Source organism: Balaenoptera physalus, assembly GCF_965194825.1.
Source record: "Balaenoptera physalus genome assembly, chromosome: 8".
NCBI classification, from domain to species: Eukaryota; Metazoa; Chordata; class Mammalia; order Artiodactyla; family Balaenopteridae; genus Balaenoptera; species Balaenoptera physalus.
Window position 1 is genome coordinate 13995300 of NC_138887.1, and position 16030 is coordinate 14011329.

Below are 16030 nucleotides of genomic sequence, written 5' to 3' on the forward strand. Positions count from 1 at the left end.
TCCAAGAAAACAAAAAGAAAGCATATTCAGCAATGAATCCGAGAGCAGCAGCCCTGGGCAAGGAGCTGATTGTGACTCTCAGAAGACCCTTTCAATAAAGGCTTTCTACTGATCCCCACCTCTCATTCTACCATCAACAAGGGGCCAGGTGACAGTGGTCTGGGAGAAGACTCAGCACAGCTGGCCTCAGAGGCCAAGAGGGGTCAGGAGGAAGACTGCCAGCCCAGAAGGAGAGAGAGAAGCTAGCACCTCCCCAGAATTTTGAGGGGGCACACACTGCTGGGAAAGAAAAACAGAATTTTTTTTTTTTTACTTTTTTTTTAATTGAAGTATAGTTAATTTACAATGTTGTGTTAGTTTCAGGTGTACAGCATAGTGATTCAGTTATACCTATACATATATTCATTCGTTTTCAGATTCTTTTCCCTTATAGTTTATTACAAGGTATTGAGTATATTTCCCTGTGCTATACAGTTGGTTATTGTTGTTTATTTTATATATAGTAGTGTGTATATGTTAATCCCAAACTCCTAATTTAAAGAAAAACAAAATTTTAGAACAAGATTTTGTTCTGAATTTCAGTGGTGATTTTTCCACCTGTCTCCCAGTATTTAGTCACTCTTTTTCTGGAGGTGTTACCTGACCTCTCACCACAATAAAATTGAACAATAAAACAAAAACACCCTCGGGGGAAGACAGTGGTTATACCCCTGTATTTTCCTTTTTTTTTTTTTTTTATGATCCTCTATCTTCCTTCCTAATCCTGAGCCTGTGTTTTCATCAAAGCAGAAGAGACTGCCAATTTGGAGACGGTTTGGTCCTAGAAGTTAATGGGTGGGTCTAGGTCCTCATGGAAAAGGGAAAATTATGGTGTGTGAGGGAAGTCAGAAAAGTAGAGGAGCTAGGCTTATTTCTTTTTTTCTCTGGAGACTGGACTGGGGGCTTCCACAGCCTCTTTGGTTGGTATAAGGATCCTTGTGGGACTGGAAATCCATCATGAGCAATGAATGTTTGGTCCCGGCCTGTTTTGTAAGAGAAGATCTTAGAAACTCAGACTGGAAAGGTTGATACTTAAGGTATTGGGTACTTGGCTATGTATATCTAGACACCTTGGCATTGGTGTATCTTTATTCCCTGTGACTAAGTGATCAGCAGACTAGAGGAGGGACTCCAACAAGACTTGGAGGAAGAGGGTGGAGCTAAGGCTCTTTCCGCCCTGGGGAGAAGACAGGTGTCTCAGATGATGTCACCCTGGCAGTTGAGGAATTGGTGGGTCGAGCAGGTTACAGCTAGAGACCTGGGAGGTGCAGAGTGTTGAGTCTATGACTTCCTACTAGGTCAGAGTCTACGCAGCACAGGGGGTCAATAAGGCACTGGGCACCTACCACTTGCTGCCATTTGAGACGCCCTCTAGTAGTTTCTATCTACTGGAAATGAGTGGAAAGAAGTAAATGTCCATCTTTGAACAGGATACTGCAGATTCTGAGGTTTAGGAAGGAGAGTTCATAATGCCCAGAAACATGGAGAGGGGATCATTCATTCTGTAGGATGGAAGTAATACAGTGGTTCTACAGACTTTACCAAAGACAGATTTATATTCTATCTTGAATATTTACCCATAGAATATACTCAACAAAAATTTAAACAAATAATTTAATTATACATAGATGTTTTTTAAAAGTTCAATGTCCAGGTGCCAGAAGAGAAAGCTGACAAAGTAGTAGCAAACAGTAGGAGTTAAATCTTTTTGGAGGATAAATTGTCTCTGGTTCCCTATTTCAAAGACTTTTATATTTACCTATTATACTTAAAAAAAAAAAAAGCAAAAAACACTTTTAGACTAAGCTGGATTTGGTATTCACAGAGTCTTTGGCATCAGACAAAGCCGAATTCGAATCCTAGTTCTGTCCTTGACTGTGTGACCTCTGAGCCAAGGTGTTCCCCTCTGTAAATGGGAATAACAGTAAGGTTTGCTGGGAGGATTAAATGAGATATTTCATGCAAAGCTATAAATCCAGGACCTGATATACAGTAAGTATAAATAAATACTATGGTAACCACGGAAACAATAAGACCAACAATAAAATAAATCATAGCATTAACGATGGTTATGTTTGGATTCTCCAAAGCGCAATTCCATTGAGCTTGGGGAGCTGGAAGCCGAAACGAGGCCCAATAGGTTCATCAACTAGAATACATTTCCCGACTCAGACGATGCTAAAACTACATTTCCCAGCAGGCGCCGGGCCCCAGGCTGTTGTTTTCTCTCATTTCCGGGTGTGTCATGTGACTCCCCGGCTCGGCCATGGCGGAAGCGGAGGAGCAGGTAAAGGCTGCAACTGCTAGGCAGGGGAAGGGGAGGCGAGGGTGAGGCGATCGGAGGCGTGCAGTGGAGCGTGCGGAGGTGCGGGGCTCCTGCGGGACGAGGCAGGCCCACGTGGGGCGGGGGGACGGCAAAAGTCCGTTTCGGGGAGCGGAGAGGCGGGTGGGATGTCGGCTCCTGGACGTCACGCGGAGACAGCGCCCCGACACACCCCCGGCGTTTGCGGGGCGGCCCTTCCTTTGGCGCTGCTCTTTTGGCCTGTGCCCCGTGAAATTTTGGCTTGAAGGCAGGCCCGACTCTACAAGGGTCTGGCTGCCCGTGGGAGGCATCACACATGATTTGAGTTTTGAGGTCAGGTGGCTGAAATTTAAGTTCCTCTCGAAATAGGACAGTAAGAGGTGATATGCAGGTGGACTAGGAGAGCGTAGACGGGATGAGTTTTGTTTCGGATCTATTGACTATTTCATTTAGGTATAAAGCTAAGTCATTGTTGCATCCGATGAGTTTTGTTTCGGATCAATTTCATTTAGTTACAAATCTAAGTCAGTGTTGCATCAGGCAGTAGTTAAGTGCGTCTATCAGTCCGGGAGCAAAAATGTCTTAGGCTCCAGTGCTGGTTCTCATTCTTAAAATGTGACTTTAGGCTAGTTATTTAACTTTAAGTATGAGATAGAGATAATAATAGTACTGTCTTCGAAGGGTGGTTTTAAGATGGAGTGGGTTTAACACAAATTTAAAGTGCTTAGGAAAAGTTGGGCTCAGTAAAAGTTATGTAGGATTATTTGTTGCTGGTAGGACATCAGATGGCAATGTCCAGTCGACACCTGGCAATGTGACAATGGAGTTTAGGGAAGAGTTAGTGATGGCAATAGTTATTTTCATATAGGCAATAGTGGTAGCCAGACATTAGATGAAATGACAAAGTTACATCAACAAGCCAAAAAAAAAAAAAAAAAAAAACAAACAAACAAAGACCCGAATTTGGGGAAATACCTTAAATTTCCATTTCCAGTGTCATTTCAGCTTGGCACTGTTTTTCCTTATAAATTAACAAGGTGGTCAGTTTGCATAGTTGCTTCTAAACAGTGACTTGATGATGAACTATTTAGTATAAGAGAAATTTATTTAGTTTAATCTACTTTGTACCATTTCCAGCATACTTCACTTACATAATGAAACTTTGCCCTGTGTACGTTTGATATATGCCAATAAATAAGAAATTTGCTGAGGTAGAAATTGAATTTGGGCCGTCACTGTGTTAAGGGAAGAGTCTTCTGCCTACCCCTGGAGCCTCCTTTTCCATTTCAAGCAGTTCAAAGGGAAATGCTCATTAAGCTCATGTAATTTCATGACTCACAGCTGGGTTTGATGATAGTAGTGAGATTGGTTTTCACACTGTTCATCTCTCATGTTGAAATAAAATTTTTTGGTGGTTTGATTTAAAAGCAAGAAACCAAGCTCCTACGTTCTTAGATATAGTGTAGTAGGAACAGAGAGAGTTGTTGTTAGAATTTACTGCTGTTTTGTGCAGGAGTTTGGCAAAGGTGTCTGATGTAAAAAGACACTTAGAAAGTTAATGATATAATAAGAATGCTTTGCATTTTTACAGGACTTTCCAGTTTAAAGAACCCTCTCACATTGCATTTGGTCCTCACAAAAGAATTCTGTTGGTAAATTTTATTCTGATATATAAGTCAGGTCAGGCATCTCTTATGTTCCAAACCTTCCAGTGGCCTCCTATTGCGCTCTGAAAAAAAGCCAGAGTCCTTAGAATAGTCTAGTTGCCCTATAGCACCTTGTCACAATTGCTCCCTGTCCTTGTTCTCAGACATCATTTTCCACTATTCTCTTCCCCTTCTATCACTGTGCATCAGCTATCCTGGCTTTCTTACTCTTCCTTCAACAAGCTAGGCATGGACCTGCCTCAGGGCCTTTGCTCATGCCGCTCCCTTTGTTTGACCCCAGATATTAACAGGGCTCTTTCTGTCACTTCCTTCCTGTGTCTGTCCAAGTGTTACCTTTTTGCATGAGACCTTCCGTGACCATTCTCTGAAACCTCCTTCTTGTGTAATTTTCTCCTTAACGTTCGTGACCATCTGACATACTGTGTTCTTAAATAGCTTTTTTTGTGTGTGTACTCTATTTCTGTATATTCTCTCCATAAGATTATAAGCTCCATGATGGCAAGGATTTGTTCACGTTGTATGCCTGACACCTGGAAAAGTGCTTGGCTCTCAATATGTTAGATGATTGAATTTTACAGATAAACAAATTGAAATTCTGTCAACTTAAATAACTTTCCCAGGCTTGTGTCTAAAAAATCTCTAGTCGTGTCTCCAAAGCTCACGATTTTTCACTGGCACATTCTGCCTTTTTAAAAATACTTAAGAACCTATTCTAAATCACTTTTTACTTTGTGAAATAGAATTAGCCCTTATCACCTTAATACATTTCCTTCAAGTCATGATTTCACCTGTGATGCTTTAACAGCCAGTATGTGGTTAGAGCAGGCATTTGTTCCCCCATTGGTATCCGTGTCGTTCTCAGAAAGAATGTTCTCAAAAAGACAACAGCAGAAAGAAGCTAACATCCACAAATTGTTGTTCTGTTTATTTTTTTAAAGAAAGCTGCCAGATAATTGTACCTGTATTATTGGGCCTTTATAGATTAAAAATGGTTAGACTTTCCCCACTCTGATTTGTGTATTTTGCATTTCACATAGGAAGCCATTGAAATCTGACCAAGATAGGAGGCCTTTATTACATAGTTTTTGGAAGGCTACAAGAGCACAAAAGTGGTGTTAAATAAATTTGCTAATTGTTCTGTTCTGCTACTTTGAACCTTTTAGACAATCTTGACATAATTCTCCTCCCGTCTCCTGAATGCTTTAAGAATCAAGATGTGTGTTAAAATTAACTATGACAAACAGGTTAGGGTAAAGGAAGCTTTTTTCCTTAGCATCATGTACTGTAAATGGAAACAGTCCTCCAAGATGAGCAAGACAAAACTCAACCTCCCCTCTTAACTTTTCTGAGCATTGTATTTTTGGTGATGGATCTTTTACCCACCTTAATTTTAGGGAGAACCAAAAGAGTGAGATCTGAACTGAGTTAATATAACACAGTTCACGGACTCCCAAACTAAAGATCGCTTTTTGGGGAATTCCCTGGCAGTCCAGTGGTTAGGACTCCTCGCTTCCAGTGCAGGGAGCAGGAGTTCGATCCCTGGTCGGGGAACTAAGATCCTGCAAGCCATAAGGCGCAACCAAAAAAAAAGTTAGAAAAAAAAATCACTTTTTGTATATGAATGAACTTTTTTTTTAAAAAGTCATTGGGAAATCCTTGTTTATGCTGAGTATGGTTAAGGTAGTTAGTAAAAATAACGACATATATATTATAGCTCACAGAAAACACTAATACCCTGCATTGTGCCTGGAAATCTTCTAACCAGCTGTTTTACCTAGCTCCAAAATGACTTATAGTTGACCTTCGTAATCACAGATGCCCAACACTATTTGTCCATGCCTTGCTTCTGAACAGCATTCTGCCTGAAGCCTGGTTGTTCGCGTATTTGTCTTCTCTCCCCTGCAGATTGCTGAGTCCTCAAGAATCAGCACAGAGCTTACTCATGTCTGTTATCTCTCACGGGGCTACTGCTTTCCAGGCACTAGGTGCTTAATAAAATGTTTAAATGGATTTATTAGGGGGAGAATAGCCTTCTGAATTGAAAACGTCAAATTGTTAATTTAGGTTCAGTAGAATTCGTGTTAAATTGTTTTATATTACTTGAAACTTTTGAAAGTTATTAATTCACATGAATTGTACATTACATTTCCTACATTGCTTACTCTGCCAGCTCCCTGGGTACGCTTTCATCTTTCGAACCAACCAGCAGGTCCATTAAAATATTTGGTCACTCAGACCCTCTATTCTTTGACCAGATAGGAGTTTCTGCTTTGAATTTCCCACTACATTTTAGAAGTGAGGAACATTCTATCTGTATTGTAGAGCATTTAAGGATTATCAGATAGTACATTCATGAGTAGTTATACCCTCATGTGATTGTGCCCCCTGTACAAAATAAAACCAAGTTGACAGATATTTGAGTGTCGTGGTTTTCTTGCCTGTTGCTTGGGGATTTTACTCTCCAGGACTCTTGTGAGTGTGAACTGAGATAAAGTATGTTAAAGTGCTAGGTTGAAGTGGCTGGTTTGTAAATAGGACAATGATTTATAACCCAAACTTGGGCTTGGCTTAGGTGTGCACAATTCTCTTTTCATATAGTTTGGCCAAGATAGGTCATTTAAAAGCAACTTTACTAATAAATAACTAAAGGAAAAACAAAGCCCCAAACAAGAAGTTGCAAAAGCACCGGATCAGAGAAATCTTTAGAGGGCCCACTCTTTACCACCATCTAACAAGTATAGTCACAAATTAGCTCAGCTGGGTGTGCTTATTACCTCGTGAGTTTCTTCTCCCATCTTCCTGTGGGCTGGTTGGCTGGAGGCTGATATCATTAGCTGATTGCCGGTAGCCTCCTTGGCTTCCACATTACCACCGTGGGGAGGGAGCATTCATGAGATCAGGGGCTTCTGTGTTTCATGCGGCTTCGCATTCATGGCTACTCAGTCACAGTTGCCTTTGTTTCTTCTAGAAACTTTGTCCTCCTTAGTGGGTTTTTTTCGCCTTTCTTGTTTGTTGGTTTGGGGTTTTTTTTGTTTTTGTTTTTTTAACCAAATCCTTGTGATTCTGGGCTCTTATTTATACCTACTGAAGATGGAGTGGATACTAAGTGAAGTCAGAAAGAGAAAGACAAACACCATATGATATCACTTATATGTGGAATCTAAAATGTGATGCAAATGAACTCATCTACGAAACAGACTCACAGAGAACAGACTTGTGGTTGCCAAGGGGGAGGAGGGGGAGGGAGGGTTGGATTGGGAGTTTGGGATTAGCAGGTGCAAACTATTATATATAGAATGGATAAACAGCAAGGTCCTACTGTATAGCACAGGGAACTATATTCAATATCCTGTAATAAACCATAATGGAAAAGAAAAAAAATGTTGGAGTGAATTAGCAGATATTAGCCAGTTCTCCCTGCTGCGTTTAGATGATTCTAATGCAAAGTCAGATTTGGGGCTGGGTCACTAGGCAGCAAACTGGGGCAGACCTCAAAGCTTTTGTTCATTTGCAGAATAAGTATAGTAGTTGAGCCTGATTGGTTGAAAAGGTTGGTAACCTGAGTCTCCAGGCTTCTGCCAGCTCCCTGGGTACCCTTTCATCTTTCCTACTCAACCAGTCTAGTCCTTGGGGACCCAAAAGCTTTCTGTAATGGAGGCTCTGTGCACAGGGATATCAAATACATCTCACACAAAATATTTCTTCTTTCCCGTGCTGTGCCTTTGTGAAACGTTGGAAACACTCCTCCATCAGGCTCAGCTGTGGCACACAGTTGCTGGGAAGGAAGAGAAGGTGGTAGTAAGTGTTGTGTGTTTCACGTCTGTCTCCAGCCTAGTCTGGTTTCCTGGGGCCTGGTCTCTGCTCTTTTTCTTCATCCTGCAAAGTTTGTAGCTGGCTTTTCTTAGGCTCCAGCCTCCTACTTCTCCCCCAGATTCTCTTCGTTGCCCTCAACAAACAGTGTGTATTCCCTCCAAACTGCGAGGACTTCCTAACCTCGGAGGTCCCGGCTTCTCTTTCTCCTACTGGGTTGACCATCTTCTTAACCCCTCCTGGCCTCTGAGGCTGGCTGTGCTGGGTCTTCTCCCGGGCCGTGTCACGGGGCCCTGATCGTAGGATTAAGGGTTGGGGTGGGTTGAAAGCCCTTATTGGAGGGGTCTTCTGAGAGCCCAATTAGCTCCTTCCTGGGGCTGCTGCTAGGTTGTTAACGTTCTGTTTGGATTGCTCTATCCTTGTTTGCTGCTGCCACCCTTCGGTTCCCCTTCTGTAACTGTCCTGTAGCCACGAGCTAATAATTCAAGCATTTGCCTGGAGAAAATGCACTTGGTATTGCTGATAAATGGAAAAGGAATATACAGAGGAGGTACAATGTTACTGCTTTGGATCAGCAGCTTATTTCTTTTTTAAAATTTATTCTATTGCGTGGCTTCCCTGGTGGCGCAGTGGTTGAGAATCTGCCTGCCAATGCAGGGGACACGGTTTGAGCCCTGGTCTGGGAAGATCGCACATGCCGCGGAGCGGCTGGGCCCGTGAGCCATAATTACTGAGCCTGCGCGTCTGGAGCCTGTGCCCCGCAACGAGAGGCCGCGATAGTGAGAGGCCCGCGCACTGCGATGAAGAGTGGCCCCCGCTTGCCACAACTAGAGAAAGCCCTCGCACAGAAACGAAAACCCAACACAGCCATAAATAAATAAATAAATAAATAAAAATTAAAAAAAAAAATTTATTCTATTGAAAGATAGTTGATTTACAATGTTGTGTTAATTTCTGCTGTACAGCAGAGTGATTCAGTTATACATATATATATTCTTTTTCATATTCTTTTCCATTATGGTTTATCACAGGATATTGAATATAGTTCCCTGTGCTATACAGTAGGACCTTGTTTATCCATTCTGTATATAATAGTTTGCAACTGCTAACCCCAAACTCCCAGTCAATCCCTCCCCCCTACCCCCTTGGCAACCACAAGTCTGTTTTCTATGTCTGTGAGTCTGTTTCTGTTTCCTAGGTAAGTTCATTTGTATCATTTTTTAAGATTCTACATATAAGTGATATCATATGATATTTGTCTGACTTACTTCGCTTAGTGTGACAATCTCTAGGTCCATGTTGCTGCAAATGGCATTTCATTCTTTTTTATGGCTGAGTAGTATTCCACTGTATATATGTACCACATCTTCTTTATCCATTCATCTGTTGATGGACATTGGCTGTTGTAAATGGTGCTGCTGTGAACATTGGGGTGCATGTATCTTTTCAAATTACAGTTTTCATCTTTTCTGGGTACATGTCCGGGAGTGGGATTGCTGGATCATAGGGCAACTCTATTTTTAATTTTCTGAGGAACCTCCGTACTGTTCTCCACAGTGACTGCACCAATTTACGTTCCCACCAACAGTGTAGGAGGGTCCCCTTTTCTCCACACCCTCTCCACAGCAGCTTATTTCTTCTCATCATCGTCGGCAAACGGGTATCGACCTGTTCCTTTGGGTAGGATGGTTGTAGATAGGCAAAAGCCTTTGGGTTCATCCACAGCAAATTATAAAGGATAACTACTAGGACCAGACACTTCATATTAGGTGCAAGCTGAGGGGCATAGAAGAGAGAGAGGCCATAGGAGGCCAGACCTGGACCTTGTGGCCTGGACTGACTGGAGAAAATTCTGTGAATGAGGTGAGACCTAAGTTGGGCCATGAAGAAAGTTTAGGATTTAGAAACAGCCAGTGAGTTTCAATCTTTTTTTTTTTTTAGCCTCAGATTGGCAACATGAAAATTGAAGACATAAAAATCTAAGCTCTATTGTTAAAGCAAGAGTGAAGAACCTCACTCAGCCTGACTGTCACCACCTCCCAGAGGTACCCCCTGAGAGCGTCCCTGTAGAGCATGCTGGGAGTCTGAGGACCACTAGGATGAGGGCAGAGTTGGGCCAAGGGCCCTTCTAAGCTGAAGGAACCGCTTCAGGAGGCCCCGCGCAAGCACCACCAGCTTAAGGCGCCAGGTGGCAGTGGAAATGAGGGGGATTTTCTGGGGTAGGGCAGTTGGGGATGTTGGTGGTGAGGAGCATTCTGTCTCTGGGGCCGTAGCTGCTCAGCTTCAACTGCTGTTATATGGAAATATGGATTTCAGGTACAGTCTGAGCTTAGGAAGTCAGAAATACAGATTTGTATGGGAAAGTCTTAAAAACACTATAGCCAGGCCAAACAGAACACCTACTGGCCACATCCAGACTGCAGGTGCTCTTCTGCCACCAATGACAGAGAGATGCGACCATGTGATCTCTGAGTGAGAAGTCACCCGATGTGGCTGGACGGCTGTGGGTTTGTGCAGAGAGTGGGCAGCGAGGCTAAAAGTGCCCCGGGTGCCACATTGGGCTGGGCTTTGACGACCTTGCTGGGGAATCTGAAATCTGACCCCCGAGGGTTCTTTGAGGAGAGTGGTGACCAGGGTGCTGTGTGTTCTGAAAAGATGATCCTGATGGTGGTTGATGAATAGATTCAAGAGGTCACAGGTCAAGGCACCGAGATGGTTCGTTAAAGCTGTTTGGGCAGATGATGAAGTTTAAGGAGTTGGTTTGCAAAAGAAGGATAAAGTGAAATAATTGTTGAGTTTAGCTTTCAGCCTGCTGCCCAGGATTTGTCCAGCTGTACATTTGTATCACTGGGTACTTTCCAGCCCTTCATCTTTCTTCAAGCAGAGCAGCACAATTTTTTTCTTATTACGGTAAAACACACGTAACATAATATTTATTATCGGAACCATATTTTTAAGTGTTGTAATTCAGTGGCATTAAGTACATTCGTGTTTGTGCAGCCATCACCACCATCCATCTCTGGAACTTTTCATCATCACAAACTGGAACTGTACCCATTAAACAGTAACTCTCATTCCCCCAGCCCCCCGCACTAGCTAACCTCTGTTCATCTTTCTGTTTCATATTAAGTGGAATCCTGCAATACTTGTCTTTTTGTGTCTGGCCTGTTTATCTTAGAAACTAGCAAATTTTTTTTTAACGTCTTTATTGGAGTATAATTGCTTTACAGTGGTATGTTAGTTTCTGCTGTATAACAAAGTGAATCAGCTATACGTATACACATATCCCCATATCTCCTCCCTCTTGCGTCTCCCTCCCTCCCACCCTCCCTATCCCACCCCTCTAGGTGGTCACAAAACACCGAGCTGATCTCCCTGTGCTAGGCGGCTGCTTCCCACTAGCTATCTGTTTTACATTTGGTAGTGTATATATGTCCATGCCGCTCTCTCACTTTGTCCCAGCTTACCCTTCCCTCTCCCTGTGTCCTCAAGTCCATTCTCTACGTTTGCATCTTTATTCCTGTCCTGCCCCTAGGTTCTTCAGAACCTTTTTTTTTTTTTTAGGTTCCATATATATATATGTGTTAGCATACGGTATTTGTTTTTCTCTTTCTGACTGACTTCACTCTATATGACAGACTCTAGGTCCATCCACCTCACTACAAATAACTCAATTTCGTTTCTTTTTATGGCTGAGTAATATTCCATCATATATGTGTGCCACATCTTCTTTATCCATTCATCTGTCGATGGACACTTAGGTTGCTTCCATGTCCTGGCTATTGTAAGTAGAGCTGCAATGAACATTGTGGTACATGACTCTTTTTGAATTATGGTTTTCTCAGGGTATATGCCCAGTAGTGGGACTGCTGGGTCGTATGGTAGTTCTGTTTTTGAAACTAGCACAATTTTGTAACTTACACTTTCCTGATTTGAAGGTAGAGTCTTTGAAAGAGAGAATGTGAAGTTAAAAAAGTGTTTGAAAATCATTGACTGTTTCTCGAGGTTCAGCCTTGCTTCTGGGAAATCTAGCTGGGGACATTCACTTCACGTCTTCCTGTTGCCTCTGTCTCTGGAGCATTAAGGAGGGGGGCTTGATGAATAAACGAAGCTAAGAAGTAACAGACCAGGCCAGTTCCTGAAGGCACTCATGCATGGCTTTGGTAGCCCTGTGGAAAGAAGGGTCATTTTTTCGAGGCCACAGCTAGGTCTGGGAGGTTCAGACTGGCGCTGAGGGTGAGTCTGAGAGGGTCCTGGAGTAAAGGTTCCCTACTGATAGCCAGCAGCTACAGGAGGCTCCTCTGAGAGCCTGGTTTTCCCGGAGGACTCAGATTTCTGACATTTGCATGCCTTGAGGTATCCGATTCCGCCACTGTGTGCTTTCCGGTGGGAACAGAAGTGTAATTTGATTTTGAGTGTTTGGATTGAAATTGCTGGTTGGGGGCCCGGTTTTGTTTTAATGACGCATGTAAGTGGGATGTTTGCCCTTATACGCCATGTGCATATTTGAATGGATCTCAAATTAGGAAAAAATTTTTCCTTCGGTTTAATGTAATTTTTTGAAAAGAGTAATCAAGTGTTCTTTGAGAGTTCTAGAGGTGGGAAATAATCTCGCTGTGGCTTATTGGCACAGTTGTCAAAGACTGGTTTAGCTAATGCTAATAATGTGCAGGCACTGTCAGGGATGTTAGAAGTCACTTAAGTTCAACCTCTAAGCCTCTGCATTTTACCTCCGAGGGCATTAGGAAATTTCAAGATGCTACATGTAAAACATTTAGCATCAGGAGCAATATATTATAGATGTTGAGTAAAGACGTCAGAATAGTGACTATTAATATTAAGTGGAGTGTGTCCGTGTCCAAAATAGAAGGATCAGGATGGCAGATGCCGTAAAACCAGGAACCGGGGATGGTTAGCGGAGGGGAGAAACAATTTAGAAGGGTCGGCATGATACGTTTCATTAAGTATCTGGAGAACTGGCAAGTAGTAGAAGAACTGGATTTTTTACGTGTCGTATTCGGGCGAAGAACAAAAATTACTGTGGAGAGATTGTAGCTCCAAATTAATAAGGACTTTCTAATATTTAGATGACCATGAAACCAAAACAGGCTGCATTGGGATATAGAGGAGATTCTGATATTCATCATGGTTAATGATAGAACTGCAATCAAATTCTTAATTGCAACGAACATTCATCCCTATTTCACAGGTGAACTTTGACAGCAGGGCCTGTATTGTCCACTAGGCTCTTCTGGAGGCAGCCTGCCACCTGCCAGGTTCTTACTGATTTTCAGTGAATGAAATTAAAGTATTTTCAAATGCCCGATTTGTGTTTATCCCGCAGTCCAGTTTGCACTGAGTAATATATGCATCCAACTTTCTTTAAAATGTTTATTTTTTTGGTCTTGATGTATCTAAAATGTCCTTGCCCCATTTTTTTGGTTCTTTTTTTTTTTCTTTAATCTCGTGGATGGTTGCGAAATGCTTACGTTCAGTGTCAGCATATTAGTTGTAACCTTTTATTGCTCTTGATATCTATAAGCACGTTAAGTAAATCTTCATTTTGCTGACCTCTTTGAGGGTGCGTGGCATCAGCAGATTCCCTTTGAGTGGACAGGTGAGAGATTAGCGGAATCAAGTCCATTTTTTTTCCCCCCCTTTTTGCTTTGTGTTCTCCAGAGCAGCAAGATTCATTGTCTAGCAAGAGGGAAACTGTGTTAAATGGGAGAATTTGTCTTCCAGTTAATGGTTTAAAGAGTGGATGTAAATTATACAGCTTGTTTGCACAGCGTCTGATAGGTACACGCTAGGGGAATTCTGTTGTAAAAGCTGTTAAGCAAGACAATTATTTTGACTCAGCCAGATTCATAGCATAATAATTAATAGCACAAGAGCTTTTCCATATAAAAATTGGCTTATAGATAATTTGAGATGGCAGTTGCCTGTTCTGAGATCAGTAAGGCTGCTTTGCCAGACTGATTTCCATCTTTAGCGAAGGAAAAGCCTTCTGGGTCCTCCCATGAGGAATTCCTGGGGTCATTTGTTAACCTGCTGACCAGTCAAGGGAGGTCACTGGGAGCGGTGGATCCATGTGGCCCCAGAGCGACCATCTCAGGGTACCCTGCAGGGTATGGAGAAGGTGTTGTAGGAGGCCTGCGAGAGTCGGACTATGTGGAGTTCTTTAAACTGGAGTTGCAGATTACCTCCAAAAAAGGGCAGATGGGTATTGGTGGTGGGGACATGATGACTCTTGTTCCTTGAAAATATTTTTTCTCCTTTTGTCACGTGTTCTGACCGTTCTCCCCCCTCTATGCTTTGTAGGAAACCGGGTCTCTTGAAGAATCTACAGATGAGTCTGAGGTAAGGTGGGGATTCAGGAACCTGGGAATTTCTAGCTAAGCCAGCATCTTGAGCTGGTCATGCCTTGTTAAATGCAACATTCCCCGGAACTTGGCGTGGTAAATTAGGGCCATAGGTGATTAAACCTTGGGGAAGGACATGCCGGTCATCTTTAAAAATATTAAATGGATTTACTTGAAAAATAAACAGGAAAAGGAACACAAAGTTTTTTCCTCATTTTGAACAGTATTTTAACCTGAAGCATGGTGGCAGTGGCGAAATTGATGCAAAGTTTACAAACCAATCTCGACACTTAAACCTATTTTTAAAAATAGCCACTGTTGGGTCTGCAATACTTATTCTTTCTTTTTTCTTTTAATGAATATGGTGTGCTCATTGGTATAGTTTCTGAATCATTGAAATGGTCATTTATTTCATAAAATAAAAAGGTAAGTAACTACCTTAAAAGCTGTTAGGGAGCTAAGTTGTATTAACGATTGAATTGAAGGAGAAAAAAGTAATATATAAAGGAGGGCTTTAAAAAAATTTCTCAAGGCTATGAATAAAAAATAAGTTTAAGCATAACACTGATTCATTAGTTTATTAGTTTTATAGATGGACTAATAACAGTAATTACTTTTTTCCTTTTAGTATTTCGTTTGGCTCAGAGGAATATAAAAGTATTTATGATAACCTTTTGGAAATCCACACCAATGTGATATTTAATATAATCTATTACATTTGGATTGATGTTATAGATATTATCTTTTTTGCTTTTGAGGGGGAAAGGGGGAGTTATACATATTCTTCTAGGGAATATCTTACATATCATGCCGTCATGCATTTGTAGTTTGGCTGTAGAGTTGTGGTTCCTAACATTTTCACCGCTAAGGATCTCTGATACTCTCTTCAAAGCCCCTGGTAAGGTGTTACTGAATTTGCTTATAGATAGGATATAATAGTTGTTAATTTTTAATGAAGCATTGAAAGCGTTTCAGAGCAGCACCATTTTTATTTTTGGAAAGTTCTACTTAACTGAGAAGCCCGTGTTCTCAGAATCACCGGTTCAGAATCCTGCAGGGTCAGAGCCCCGTCCAGGAATTTCATTTCAGACATCAGGAAAATGTTGCCAGCCAACTACATCTCACTCTTTCCCCACATCCTTCAGACACTAAACGGATCCAGAAGGAAAGCAAACAAAAGCATGCATAACCCCCGTCTCCAGCATAGTTAGGAAACAGGGAGTACTCTAAACTTCCAAATAAGTGGGGAAATAAATATCTGAAACCAGCAAAGAGCCAGCTCTGGATTGACTGGAGCTGAGGGTCAGATGGATGGGAATGAGGGGAGAGTAGCTGAGCCCCAGCGGTGGCAGGAAACAGAGGGAAATCATAAATCATGCCCCATCCTGAGTGGGGAGGTTGTGAGAACAGGTCTGAGACGGGTGGATCTGAGCACTGACTGTGCTGGAAATTTTTTTTTTTTTTACTTTTATTTGCATTTATTTTTTTGCGGCATTTATTCCCAGGCCGTAGGTTTTTGTTTCTTCAGTTTTTTTCTGGGATATCTTTTTCTTCTGTGTAACCTCCTCTTCTGGTTTAGGAACAGTCTGTTCTTTTTCAGTAAGGATCATCTCAATGTGGCAGGGAGAGCTCATGTATGGGTTGATCCGACCTTGAGCTCTGGAAGTCCTGTGCCACGTTGTGGGGGATTTGTTCACCTGGCTGTGCCCAATGACCAGCGAATCTACATCTAAGCCGTTAAGTTCAGCCTTACTCTCTGCAGTTTTGAGCATGTGCAGTAAGAATACAGCACTCTTTTGGGGCCACTGACCCTGCATCCAGCCCCACTGTTTGGCCTGGGCACACCTACC

At 42.1% G+C, this 16030-nt stretch overlaps 1 protein-coding gene across 3 annotated transcripts in view; it reads left to right on the top strand.

Moving 5' to 3' along the window:
- Window positions 1-2225: 2225 nt before the first annotated feature.
- The window catches only part of VPS41 (VPS41 subunit of HOPS complex), a 184968-nt gene continuing 171163 nt past the window's right edge, over window positions 2226-16030 (top strand). For all 3 annotated transcript variants that reach the window (XM_082473465.1, XM_082473467.1, XM_082473466.1), the window contains exons 1-2: window positions 2226-2326; window positions 14140-14178. In XM_082473465.1, the coding sequence (XP_082329591.1) occupies window positions 2306-2326; window positions 14140-14178 (60 nt within the window). In that variant the 5' untranslated portion in view covers window positions 2226-2305. The remainder of the gene's footprint in view (window positions 2327-14139; window positions 14179-16030) is intronic.